Source organism: Leptinotarsa decemlineata, unplaced genomic scaffold (assembly GCF_025532065.1).
Source record: "Leptinotarsa decemlineata unplaced genomic scaffold, Ldec_3_MD MMD2_tig00003335_RagTag_RagTag, whole genome shotgun sequence".
Taxonomy (NCBI): domain Eukaryota; kingdom Metazoa; phylum Arthropoda; class Insecta; order Coleoptera; family Chrysomelidae; genus Leptinotarsa; species Leptinotarsa decemlineata.
The window spans coordinates 6,576,137-6,589,455 of NW_027412587.1; the positions used below are offsets into that span (position 1 = coordinate 6,576,137).

The 13,319-nt window shown below is 33.8% G+C and overlaps 1 protein-coding gene across 1 annotated transcript in view; it reads right to left on the reverse strand.

Annotated features, from left to right (window-relative positions):
• Nucleotides 1-312: 312 nt before the first annotated feature.
• Nucleotides 313-13,319, reverse strand: part of LOC111508908 (scavenger receptor class B member 1) — a 65,417-nt gene continuing 52,410 nt past the window's right edge. The window contains exons 3-6 of the mRNA XM_023164547.2: nt 13,048-13,208; nt 10,674-10,818; nt 5,505-5,705; nt 313-1,549 (exon numbers count right to left, since the gene is read on the reverse strand). Of these exons, the coding sequence (XP_023020315.1) occupies nt 578-1,549; nt 5,505-5,705; nt 10,674-10,818; nt 13,048-13,208 (1,479 nt within the window). The 3' untranslated portion in view covers nt 313-577. The remainder of the gene's footprint in view (nt 1,550-5,504; nt 5,706-10,673; nt 10,819-13,047; nt 13,209-13,319) is intronic.

The following is a 13,319-nucleotide window of genomic DNA, read 5'->3' on the forward strand; positions in this document are numbered from 1 at the left end:
TCTGTATAAAAAATCTGAAATATGAATATACGAGTGATAATTGTGAATAATATTCTAATGTTGTTCACTTTTTATTTTTGTTTATAGATATGTTCAGAATTCTCAGACCTTCAATAAAAGTACAGATAGCAATTCTTCACAGTTTATTTCAAATTGAGATAATTCAATTGAAAATTGAATATATTATTCTTTTTTGTTTCGAATAGTTCGGAAGAATAAACCAATGAAGATTAACAATCATGGAAAAACTATTTTTTTTCTGTTGATAGAGGAGTCATGATTGGAGATATATGATAAAAACAATATCATTGAATAAAGATTTTTTTTTCAACTCATTACTTAAAACTAGAAAGGACACTTGAAAACCATTTATAAATAATTAATTCTTAAATCTACATTCTCTCACTAATTATGTACAATATACAGACGGTCTAAACACTCACAATATTTTTATAACAATAAAATTCATCCTACAAACCTCTTGGCCAACCCTGTACGAAATAATTTATTTCAGTCTCTAATACGTCACAGACGTAATTACTAATTACTGTAGGCAACTGAATTATCGAATCGCAGATTATTTACATATCCTTAGTTCCTTCTCTCTCAGATACTGCGCTGGAATGCTTATGAGAGGTATGGCTGAGTAGTCTGGGGATATGCTTAGCGACCTTGGTACTGCTTTGGAGAAGAACAAAGTCAACAGAGCAGCTCCTGATATTATAGCTAATCCCACAATCCCCAGGAAGTAGCTGAGTACATCCTGACAGACAGGAAGAACGTCAAAAACCAATGTTAACAACCAGTCAACGAAGGAAGGAAGTTTAGTACAACCGAGTTCAATCCAAAGTAGGGGCAAAGTAAGACCGTTGAAAGGCCTGGTTTTGGAATTAAACCTGGTCTGACTCACTCCAAGATTGACCTGTATTCTCAGCATGGATCCATCCATAGGGATACCTACATCAGGTTGAATCTTGGCAATACTTCCATGTTTTTCCTCAATAGGGTCTATACCATTGAAGGAATTTATCACTGCAGGATCTCCATTCAGGAAATGAGGTTGCGACAGCACAATAGGCAGACCATAGTAGCAGGGTGCGATGTTCTGCAGTCCCTTCTCCGGGCATTTGCCGTTGGAACAGAAACATTCGTTGAATGGATTGATATCGGGAGACGAGAACAAGTCTTCACCCATCTTGTAGTTGTAGACTTTGATCCCTTGTGAATTCACATTTTCGTTAACAAACATCAGAGGGACGGGGCGACAGAAGGCATGTCTGTATATCGTCACGTTTCTGTATTTCCTCAAAGGTGTAGGAAATATCGTACCATCGAATGCTCCTTCGACAAGCTGGCATTTCTTGGTGGATTTGGCAGACTCGTTTTTTTCATCGAAGCCCCACTCTTTGAGGCCATGGAGGCCATTCCATTTGATAATGTGGTATTCTGACATCAGTTCTTCTTGGGTTAGTTGCTGAGCGTATTGAGAAGAGCTCTGCCCTGGTTTGACGCTGATTGTGACTTCGTTGTGGTTATCTCTGTCCATCAGCTGCAACAAAATTCAGTTATTTCACTGACATTTTCACTGAAAGAAGTATTTTTGAGAACTTCAAAATTTGCAGCGATTGAATACTGTGTGACTGTTTTGCAAATGTGAATAAAAACTGGTCAATAAAATCTCTATTGGAAAGAGGATATGTTTATTTTCGTGAGAAAACTGTTTGGTTTTGAATTTCTCCATTAACATAATTGATTGTTTTTTCTTTTTTCGAATGTTTCCATTTTTCTGGTGCAGCCTTTTGTCGAAACAAGACAATGAACCGATTTCATTTTGTCCCTACTAACCGAAAAAAAAATTCTCATCATGAAAAGAATATCATGTGTCCCGACCTGATAAATAATGTATTCGCAAAAAATCGGTCATATATTGATTGATTTTCGAAAGACGTCTGCAGATAGAAGAAAATAGTTTGGAACAATTTCGTTCATAATAAAATGAACACAGAAATGATAGGTAAATAGATAATATTTATTTGAATTGAAGGGGTTATATTTTTAGGAGTGATTAATTTTTTGGGAAAGAAAGTTTTGGCTTTCTACTACTCCATCTGATACAAAAAAAGGGATGAGAGAATCTTTCAAAGAAAGGAAGGAAGTAATCAATTTGAAACTCTATACATGAATGTGTAGATCATGCAAAGAAGTAACTTTCAGTCACAAACTGAAAGAAAGTCCTCCTGAAACAGCTACTTCCATATAAACATTGAATTACACGGAAGAAAATAATTCTTTCGAAACAAATACTTCTATATGAACACTGAATTATACAGAAGATACTTTTCTCTACTCAGTTTGTATTTCAAACATTTGTTGTGGAATAAGAATCAGATATCATTCACATGAGTTCTACTTTGAATGAATGGTAATGAATTGTACTCACATAGAACACTGTCACCCTCACTGGTATACACCGATGTTTCGCCTTAAGACACTTGCCCTAAGGCTCTTCAGTACCAAATTGGATAACATTATAGAAAATACACACACTTCATTCATGAATTACGATTTTGAATGTCACGGAATAAGCTTGATCTGCTTATGTCATCGATGACATCGTAATGACATTCATTCACCTATGTATGTGACTGAAAGTTACTTCTTTGCATGATCTACACATTCATATATAGAGTTTCAAATTGATTACTTCCTTCCTTTCTTTGGAAGATTCTCTCATCCCTTTTTTTGTATCAGATGGAGTAGTAGAAAGCCAAAACTTTCTTTCCCAAAAATAGTTATTTATGTATCAAGGGAATTAGGAGGGCCTTAATTACCGATGGCAAAGTTTGCGTCCCGAGGGCCTCTGGCCCGAGGGACAGCAATTGCCTGAGGTTATTAAGGCTAATTAATTCCCGTGGTACATAGATAATTTTATTTCTGACCGATTTCAATAAAATTTTGTTCATTTTTGAAACGGAAAAATGTACCAATTCATTACCTTCCCGGTATATTTGAATCAGGTACCGTTGATTATAGTAGAGTTTTCTTGTTGCTAGGTTGTTGCTATGTTACTTGTTTATAAACAGAACTTTATCAAGCTGTGTTTACGGTGAAAACGTGTTTTCTACCCCAAATATAATGGATGCTATTTTGAAAAAAGCTGAACAAGCAAGAGAATCATTAATTCCATCGAAAAGTGAAGCCGTATACCAAAAAGAATACAAGATATATCTGGACTGACTGACACGGAAAAATGTTATGCCAAAAGATGTCACTGAAACTGTATTTCTGGCATATTTTCAAGAACTGGTAAGGAATTTTCTATGAGAAATAAAACGGCGCGTATGTTGTCTACTTTGTCATCAGAAGAGGCAGGTACCTCGACTGTAGTGAACAGAAGCTCCAGCCATACAAAAGAAGAAATTGTTTCCAGTGGCGGAAGTAATTTTCAGGGAACATTTCAAAATTGTACATTTATTATTTGTAATGACGTGAATGAATAAAATATGGTTCAGTTTTCATTTCTATTTATTTTTACTTGTGAAAGGTAGAGGGTATTATAAAATCTATAATGTCCCAAGGGAGTTATGACCCTCTTTATTGATAGCGTAACTATGACGATATAAGCTTATAATATCCCGGTCAGAAATAAATAATATTTATATGATCGTCATTTTGGTGACATTTCTTATGGAACACATAGATAGATTTTTTTAGTCCTTTGTGCTGCATTATGTATAATATAAATGTGTAGGATTATAGGATGAGTTATTTTCAATGAAAAAAGCACGTGACATACATTGTAAAACAAGCACATACATATTAAAATATAAATAAAAAACAGAATAGATAAATAAAAATAGAAAGATATCATATATACATTTTTTTTCATGATTGAGATATTTGGTAAAATTTTGTGTGTATATCTTATGTTAAATCATATTCTCTAAGCTGAAGGGTGCACGTATTTTTTCAATGAGAGAAAATCTTTATATCTGCTACTGAATTGAAAATGTTTCACTCTCATATCACTTCAAACAGAGCATGTGAAAATATTTGTAGATTAGTGATTCAAAGTAACTCCATTTCAACTATTATATTTCAACATTTCCATCAAAAACAACATTATTTCAAAACTATATTGAAGATATCATTTTATAAATGGAAAGCTATTCCATTAATCCAGTTATTTGGATGTCTTGTTAAATGGATTTTTTAGTATGTGTGTATTTCTTTCACCTGAAAGACGTTTTTTTCGGGGTGTTATATGTACATTATTTTCATGGAAGAATATCTTGTCCTGGTGGCAACACTGCAGTCGCATACTCAACAATCAAACGATCAATTTTCAAATATTTGTGTCTTTGTCTAATGGTAGATTCAAATATGTCATGGAATCTATGTGATTTCAGATATTTTTTCAAAAGCATATGATTGTGAAACTTCACACCGAAGTTCGTAGTTGTTGAGTAAACATCTGTATTTGAAATATTAGATACCTAATAACCAAATGTTTCAATGTAGAAGAATCATATGATTCGTGGAAGAGGGAAACGAAGAAATATTTCAAATGTAGACCAATTGCTCGAAAACCTGCATTTGGGGAGAAACCACTTTTTAATAGGTTCCAAATTGGTTTTATCAATTTCATAAACATTATCTTTGCCTGTAGAGAATATTTTGAAATAATTTGATCGTCAAAGTCGATTAGTCAATTATCAAGAACATTCTCGTTAAGTTCTGACTCAGTTGAACTGGAAAAATGATTTTCTTTTTTTCGGAACACGTGGAACTAAACTCCTACGTTTTAGACGAAAATTTTTGCCGGAGGGTTTTGTAAGCTCTTTAATCCTGAGTTTCGAAAAAAAAAGAAAACTACATCTGCTTGATATATCAAAACTTCCAGAAAACTTGAAATTTGAAAAAATATCAGTTCACAGCTTTTGTGAAATAGGTTCTCTTCTTTTCCAGGAAAGTTAGCCATGTTCGCTAGAAATTTTCTGAACATGATGATGATCCGGCATATCAATTTGCTATGTAATTTTCAACTTGATTTCTTTTCATTCTGGAGGATCCTGAAGTTCCTCTAAAAAATCGATGAAGATCTCAGACTATTTTGGGTTCAGACATTGAATTTAAAACCGAATTCAGTATGACCAAGGAAGTGACATTCAAGAAAAGTGCTTTTTTTTATAGATATTGCGGTGGAGGTTGTAGATGTAAGTGTTCTAGTGACGAATGTGGTTATATCATTTTCGTTTTTTGGAATTGTCTCATTCACAAAATTTTTGAAATGAACATTATTCGAAGACAACTTTTCCTGCGAAATTTATTGTTGGGAATAAAATCACTTTGGTTCTATTATAAAGTGTTTCAGCGATACCACTTTCTGAACTCCTTTGATGATTTCAACACAATTAAGATATTTTTCTGTATCACACATCTATTATAATTTAGTTCCTTTGATAATAATGAGTAACAACCATTTTGTCAATCTGGAAACTTACCCTCTCGAGTATTCCAAACTTTCCAAAATCGATCCAACTTGGTATGAACTGATTTGCCAATGAAACCAGCTTATCCTCGTAACCCCAAAGATATTCATTGACGGTTAAGTTGACGAAAGATGGTGCACCCATTGATGCTGCCAAGGTTGAGAAGCCTATGTTGGTAACAAATGAACTATCGGTAAGAAAAGATTGTATACCCTGTGAAAAAAAAAATTATGAAACTGTAATCTTGAATCAGCATTTTTCATTGTGATTGTTCATTATGCTAAATCATTTTTGGGACCGTTTTGAGAAAAAAATTGATACAACTAGATAACATAAAGGTCCTAACTTTTGAACTATAGCGTGCTATAGTTTTTTTAAACGAATAAGATAATTTTGGATACCCCTAAAATATCTTGAGAAATGTAGTATATACTTTTCATGCCTCTAATGATATTTTCTGCTGTGCAACTTAATTTTTATTGGTGTCAGTACACGATTTGCATTGAATAATAATAATAAAAATAATAATAATGTTTATTTCCAAAAAAAAACAGTACAAATATATCAATAACAAGTTGCTAGAGTAGAATTTTATATAGTGAGTTGAATAACATTATTCAATACTATACAAAAATTTCATTTTGAAATGAACCAATGAACCACTAAGGCTGGGAAGCCAGCGCGTGGTTATGGTCCGTTTTATGTTTTAACACAATTTAGTGTAATTGTTTGAAAATAAATTTTCACACTTAAACAAACCAACAGAATTATAATGATAATATTCTGTCCTACTTATACAGAATAATAGAATGATAATAACATACAATGAATGATTTGTTAAAAGTTGTACACCAATATGTATGTGCACCATTTATTGTGACAATGTGTATAGTTTTCCCAGCTTTTAATGAATACTACCGCAGATAATTCTATTCGGGCCTATCAGATTATGTATTTCTTTTCCTTTCTGTTTCATGGAGGTACTGCTTTGTTTTTTTTTATATAAAACAAATGATGTTGAGTCTTTGATATTCCTAGGAATATTGTTAAATATTCTCGTGCTTGGATGGGTAGGTATATCCTCTCTGACCAATAGTTTTGGATGAGTACTCAGTTCGCATCATGTTTCCCTTTTTTTGCCCTGGTATTTTTATTTCCAGGTAGGTAATTGAAATCTGGAATGAGAGATGAGTAACAAGCGAAAGGTAGAAATGAAGTTTTTTCAAAGTTCAGTGTTGATTTTTTTATTGAAATAATATATAAATATACTCATATCACGTTCGACTTTCTTTTTCGGATTTTCCCAGGATGTATCTTCATAGAATATTGCCGTGTCATCTGCAAAACTAACGATAGCTCTGTTGGTCTGTGGGGTGAGTATATTATTCATGTAGATAATAAATAATACCGGTCCCAATACTGAACTTTGCGGTACCCCATATTGTACTATTCATTATTCACTCAGTGTATTATCGATTATTACCTGTTGCTTTCCGTTTCCCAGGTAGTTTTTAAATAACTTGTGGACATTTCCCCTAAATACTAGGTCATGCAAATCCTTCACAAGCTGTTTATGGTCAACAGTGTCGAAGGCCTTTGCAAGATCCATAAAAACAGCTAGGGAATGTTTTTTGCTGTCCAGGCTGTTATATATTTTTATGTGAGCGCGCAAATTGCATCATTTGTAGATTTTCCTTTAACGAATCCAAATTGATTTTCAAATAAAATTTTATTTTTATCAAGATAACTGACCATTCTGACTTTCAATAGTTTATCGGAAATTTTTGCGATATTACTGATTAGCGCAATAGGTCGGTTATTGAGAATTTCATCATTCTTTCTACTTTATTATCCTAAGTTTGAGTATTTCAGACCATTTTCCATTCTCCATGATTTTATTTATCAATAATGTGAGAGGTTGTGAAATTTCGTTTCTGATTTCTTTCAGTAACTCTGCTCTCATCCCATCAAATCCGGGAGCTTTTTTGTCTTTCAAATTATGTATAATTGCGTTTGCGTTCCTTTCAGTGGTGGTATTGCAGGCGTCCTAATTTTTCAGCGATTTTTTTTCATAGCAATGTATAATGTTCATTGAATAAGTTTACTATTTCAACTTTATCAGAATTGTTCTATTCTCATGTTGTATTTGGTTAATAATATTTTGTTTTCTGTCAGCTGATAGTTCCTATACTGTATTCCAAATGATTTAACTATTACATTTACTGAGGTCGATTTTTATTCCATAATATGACCACTGAAGCATTTTCAATCAAATGTAGTAGCTTTTCTTTTCGCTTGAGAATGTGAGTTCATTCAATGGTACGTCATCCTGAAATTGGGTATTATTTTGAATAAAAAAAAATCTGTTTGAAATCTGTTTTTCCGTTAACCATCTGTCGCACCCCTACGAACGATAACCCTCAGAAGTAGAATTATGTGCGAGCTAAGGATTAACGAGGTCTTACTTATCAACGTGTGATTCCTAACACGGGTTGGACAATAGCAAGTGAAAATCGATCCTTCAGATTGGGGCTAGAACCACCGACCAACACGGCAGTCAATTCGAGTGAGTGAAAAAAGCAACCACGTCGAACCGCCTGGCTACCAACTGCAAAAAAGCAGTTGTTTCTGTGAATATGACAAATGCTTACCTAGTTTAGCTGTTATGTATTTGAGTCATTAAAATTGACAATATTATTAGGCAGCATGATTTGTTATACGAATTCTGAGTATTCAGATATGCATTGCTTGCATGGGGTTGTAGAAGTGATGATATCTCCTTATGGGAAGACTGAAGAACAAGACTCCCTAATGTAGTCCTTTACAAAGCCAAGCTTCGATATCAAATGCCGAACGAGATTCGTGTTCTGTTTTTTCCTGCAGCTTTCACTGCAAGACAGCTTTTATCACCTACTGATTGAATTTTCCGAGTAGAGTAAAATTAATTTCTTGTAATATTACCATCATAGATAGGAGGAAAAATATATGAGTATGTTTTTATATTTTGATTTACAAACCTGAATTATTCTTTATTCGAAATTCAGATGAAGATATTTCATTCACGACCATTATTTGTTCAAGGTTTATGTTGTTTCTGGAATATTTACCAAATTGTTTTTAACTCAACGTTAAAATTGAACTATTATTCATTTTTGAAACATCCATACAAAAAGCAATATCGGCACATTTGATTCAGTACTCAATGAACTAGCCAAATAGCAGATAATAGGACATATGTATCTATAATTACCAGTGAACGTCAACATAACTTACGTGTTTTCTTGTGATTACCCAACTATTTGTTTCTGAAAAAAAGAAAAATTTGGCAACAGCATTTAACAAAGATCAATGGATCCCAAAAATAAATAGAAATATTGACTATTGACACCTAATAACGATAATAATCATAATAACCGTAGTTTTTTCGCCCAACAGTTTTCCATTCAAAGGGCAATATTGTTGTAGATCATGCCCGAAAGAAATAATGCCGGCCGCCACTGGCAACCATAAACCAAACGCGACGTAGCTAAGAGTGCGGGAATGCCCAATGTTCCCTGCCGCTCGAGAATCAGTGAGAGTTTGCTACCGATGTTGATGGAACAGTCAAGACAGTCAAGTACACAGTCAAGTGAAAGATACAGTGCCATACGCGAAGTGATATAGTAAGGCGATAGACATTAAAATAATAGCTGAATTTTTAGTTGATGTGTTCGTTGTATTTAAAGTGAATTAAAGTTGAATTTGATTATTCAGTGTTGTCAATTATTGGTCTACTTACGGGAAAAAACGTAACAATATACATATTATTTTTCTGATTGACTAGATAAAAATCGATAGTAATTTCACATAATTTATTGGATTTTCACAAAGATAGGGTTTTGAAGATCATAAGTTTGTGAAACTCAAATCATTGGGTGTATTTTGTGAAAAGCAATATACATAGTAACAAGCAAATTTAATTGATAGGATACACAAAGTGGAGCTAAAAATAACTTGAGAAAAATATAAACAATTTTGATGAAATATTTGTTTTAGACTTGGAAAATTTAATTCTCCTCAGATGCAACGTGAAAATTTCTACTAAACTTCCACATAACTCTTTATTGTCTATGCGACGTTCGGGGTATAGGTACCCCATCTATTTCAAACATCAGATATTTGAGGAACTTTCTATGAACATTTTCTATAGTCTCAACAGAAAAGTCACACAAACCATACCAAACCTTGATACAACGTCAGAACAAAAGCGCCTATCAGTCACTACCAGCGTATAGACTTTTCATTCGCGGAAGATTACAGGAATGTAGGATCTTTATAAAATATTAGGGTCCCAATTCACACTGAAGAGGTTAACATTTTTAACATCGTTTTCTGTTAGGAATAATTTTTTGTTGGCATTTCAAAATGTGTTTAAATTATTTGAAATTCATCATTTCACTGTTGGGGAAATATTATTGTTGTAAATCATGCCCGAAAGGAAATAACGCCAGCCGCCACTGGTTACCATAAACCAAACGTGACGTAGCTGAGAGCGTGGGAAAATTCAATGTTACCTGCCGCTCGAGAAGCAGCAATAAACATGCTACCGATGTCGATGGAATTTTGGCAAAAATTCTACGATGTTCCATTGCGATATTTAAACGCTGGCTGCAAGCGTATTCGGACAGACAAGTACACAGTGAAGTGGACGCAACAGTGCGGTGTGCGAAGTGATCTAGTAAGGCGATAGACATTCAAATAATAGTTGACGTTTTAATTGAAGTGGTTGTTGTAACTAAAGTGAAATAAAGTTCAGTTTGATTTTTCAGTGTAATCAATTATACTGATTAACTCACGGGGAAAAACATAACATTATTTTGAACAAATTATTTTTCAAACTTTCATGAATTTTTTTTCGCAGGAATTCAAACGAAATAAATCAAGGGGCCAGATTTGCTTTTTTTTGTAATGTTTCATTGCAAATCCCGCACGAAACGACTCTGATAAAAATGGAAAAATGTGTTGTACAGCGGAAAATAATTCATAATCTAATAATTTTCACAAAGATATCTGGGGTGCTACACAATTTCATAAAATTGACCCAAAAAGGATTTAAGTGTATGTTAGTATGCGATTGTATGACATTGTATTCACAAGTTGTTATTGGAAAGGTGAAGGTACGATAATTGGAGTTATACTTACAATTACAGGTATATTGGGCACAATAATCCTCTCAGTTAACGGATTGGCAACTGAATTGGCTTCATCAGGATGGAAGTCCCTATAGGGTGAATATGTGACTGTACCGTCATCGTGGAATGTTGCATTGTTGTTTGTCAATACCTCCCTGCAAAAAAAAAGATGATATATTCAATTAAGATCTACCGAGGTGGTAGGACAGCTAATCAGAAAGAAATACAGAAAAAACCCGAAAAGAAATCCAACTGCTATATTTCGTGACCCTTCTATGATTCAATAATTAATTTTTGATGACCTTCTCTATATACAATAAGGTAATGAAGTAAAACATAGAACAGGACAAACCTAAATAGTTATGACACGAAAATAATTGAATGAGTCAGATTTGACAAATATTTAGAAAATACGTTAAGTTCAGAATACAGAAAACAAAGCATTCGTGTGTCTTCTGTCGATCCCATTGATGGAGTCCTTTTGAGGGGAAATATCATCCCTTTCTCTCTTTATGCCTTTTCTTTAGGAGCAGTTGAGTCCTACGAGATATTATACCGTGTTCAAATTACAAATTCGACTATTGTCCACCAGATGGCCTACTCTTCATTAACAAGGCTCCTTTTGTGATTGTTTAGTATGTTATTTTCTTAGAAATTGTATAGTTAGGTGTCGTCACTTGTTTTGAGATTTTTGGGCAAAATCGAAGTACTCGAGGTAGCCATGTTTTCTTGCCTTTTCGAGATTAGTGTAATCCGACAGAAAAAGCAAAATTTGTCAGTAAAATTATATCCAGAGTGGATTATTCATGACTTCAAATGTTCCTGCATTAATTGGGCACTGAGTCTAGTGACCATATTTTGTTGTTCGTGTTGAGACCTGCATTTAACCTCGGGACGAGGTGAGTTTTTGCAATTTTTTTTTGTAACCACATTTCTGAATTTTTCGTTCCTTCAAAATGTTTTATGGAGGAGGAATTTCTAGAAAACCTTGATCACATCTAATTTGAGTTAATCTTAAATGTACGAGAAGATTTCCTTTATTTTGTCGATGGCAGTTACTACTTTGTTCCTGTCCGCCATTTTGTCGCCTTGGACTGAAACCATTTCCATGAAAATTTGATAAATTTTCTCAACGAAATGTTTCAAAGATGGATTATTTTTCTGCTCTAATCGTCTCTTGTTATGGAAATATAGGATTTTTATCTCTCCGTTCCTTTTTCAGAGAAGACGAAAGGAAGATTGTTCAACTTTGCTACCCGTTTCAACCACTCAAGATGAACTACTTTTCCCAGATTTTACCTGGTCATGAGAATTGAGAGGGTGGTCCATTTGAAGAGCCTGTCAAAATTATTCAGCCCAAGGATACTTCATCTATTCCCCTAGTTGTATTTCCTTCTGTTACTTGGTTATGACGTACCTACCTGAATGGAGTGGATGGTACAACCTTTGACTTCAACCAACTTCGTGGGACACTTGACTACTGCCTAGTCTCTACAGGATAGTATACATAAATCAATCTCAACATTTTTCATGTTTTACCTGCCACCTTTCTTATTTAGATCATAATTATGTGTAATAGCCCTCGTACAGTACTGGACGATCGATCTCATATTTTCAAAACCTTGAAAAAGGTCCTCACTTGATAAATTGATATTCTATATTGGTTGAACTGATTTGAAATCATTATTTAACATCGCAATGTCATTCCCACTAAATTGCTTGTGTTACTGTAATTTAGCATTTTGTGTATGTCATGATATGTTATGTTATTTTATTGTAACTAAGGAAAGTATTTGTTTGATTCCATATTCCTCCCTTGGTAATCGATGACATATTACACGAAGTATACAACAAGTTTTTCTGCACCTTGTTTTCCTTTTCCAGACAAGATCTGAGTAATATTTTGAAAAGAATTGGGTGGCGTCCAAATTTAACTTCAAACATAGTCATTTAATGAACCTCGACCACATGCTCTACCTATTTCAAAAGCTAACGGCACATACATTTCCTACAAAAGAACGGAAAGGTACAATATTCATGGTTCAGCCTAGCATCTGATGACACCATCGATGGTTCAAAATAGCGCTACCTGGACCAGTTTTTCGGCTCTGGTTTCAATGTTGAGGATATAGGTGATCATATATATTTGAAATACATTTTTGAATATTCAAAAACAATTTATTTACGGAGAATATGCGAAATTCAGAAACGAGCTTTTACATGCATCTCGTTATCAGTTAAAATTTTCAATGAGGGGTTTAATCACGCAAATTTGGTTGAAGAAGTAGGTCTAAAGCTATGAAATTTGATGAATGTGAATGGCGTGAAAAATCAATTTATTCACTATTTCGGTATGATAGAAAAAAAAAAGTTTTATATCTCACTTGTAAGCGTACGGTCCAGATTGAGTGAAATTCAGTTTTTCTTCTCCCCTCAAGAATTCTTCAGCATTTGTCACGTTGAATATGTAGATCTTCATGACGACGTCATAAGGTGGGGTTTCCCAGAGGGAGAAGAACATTGATCCGGGACTCAAGGTAAGAAACTGAAAATAATGTTTGATTCATGATAATTTAATCGAAAAAATGATTCAAAAAATTCTACAGGCTAGGATTCAGTAATTGCCAGCTAGAAACAATTATTTTCCAGCGCACTC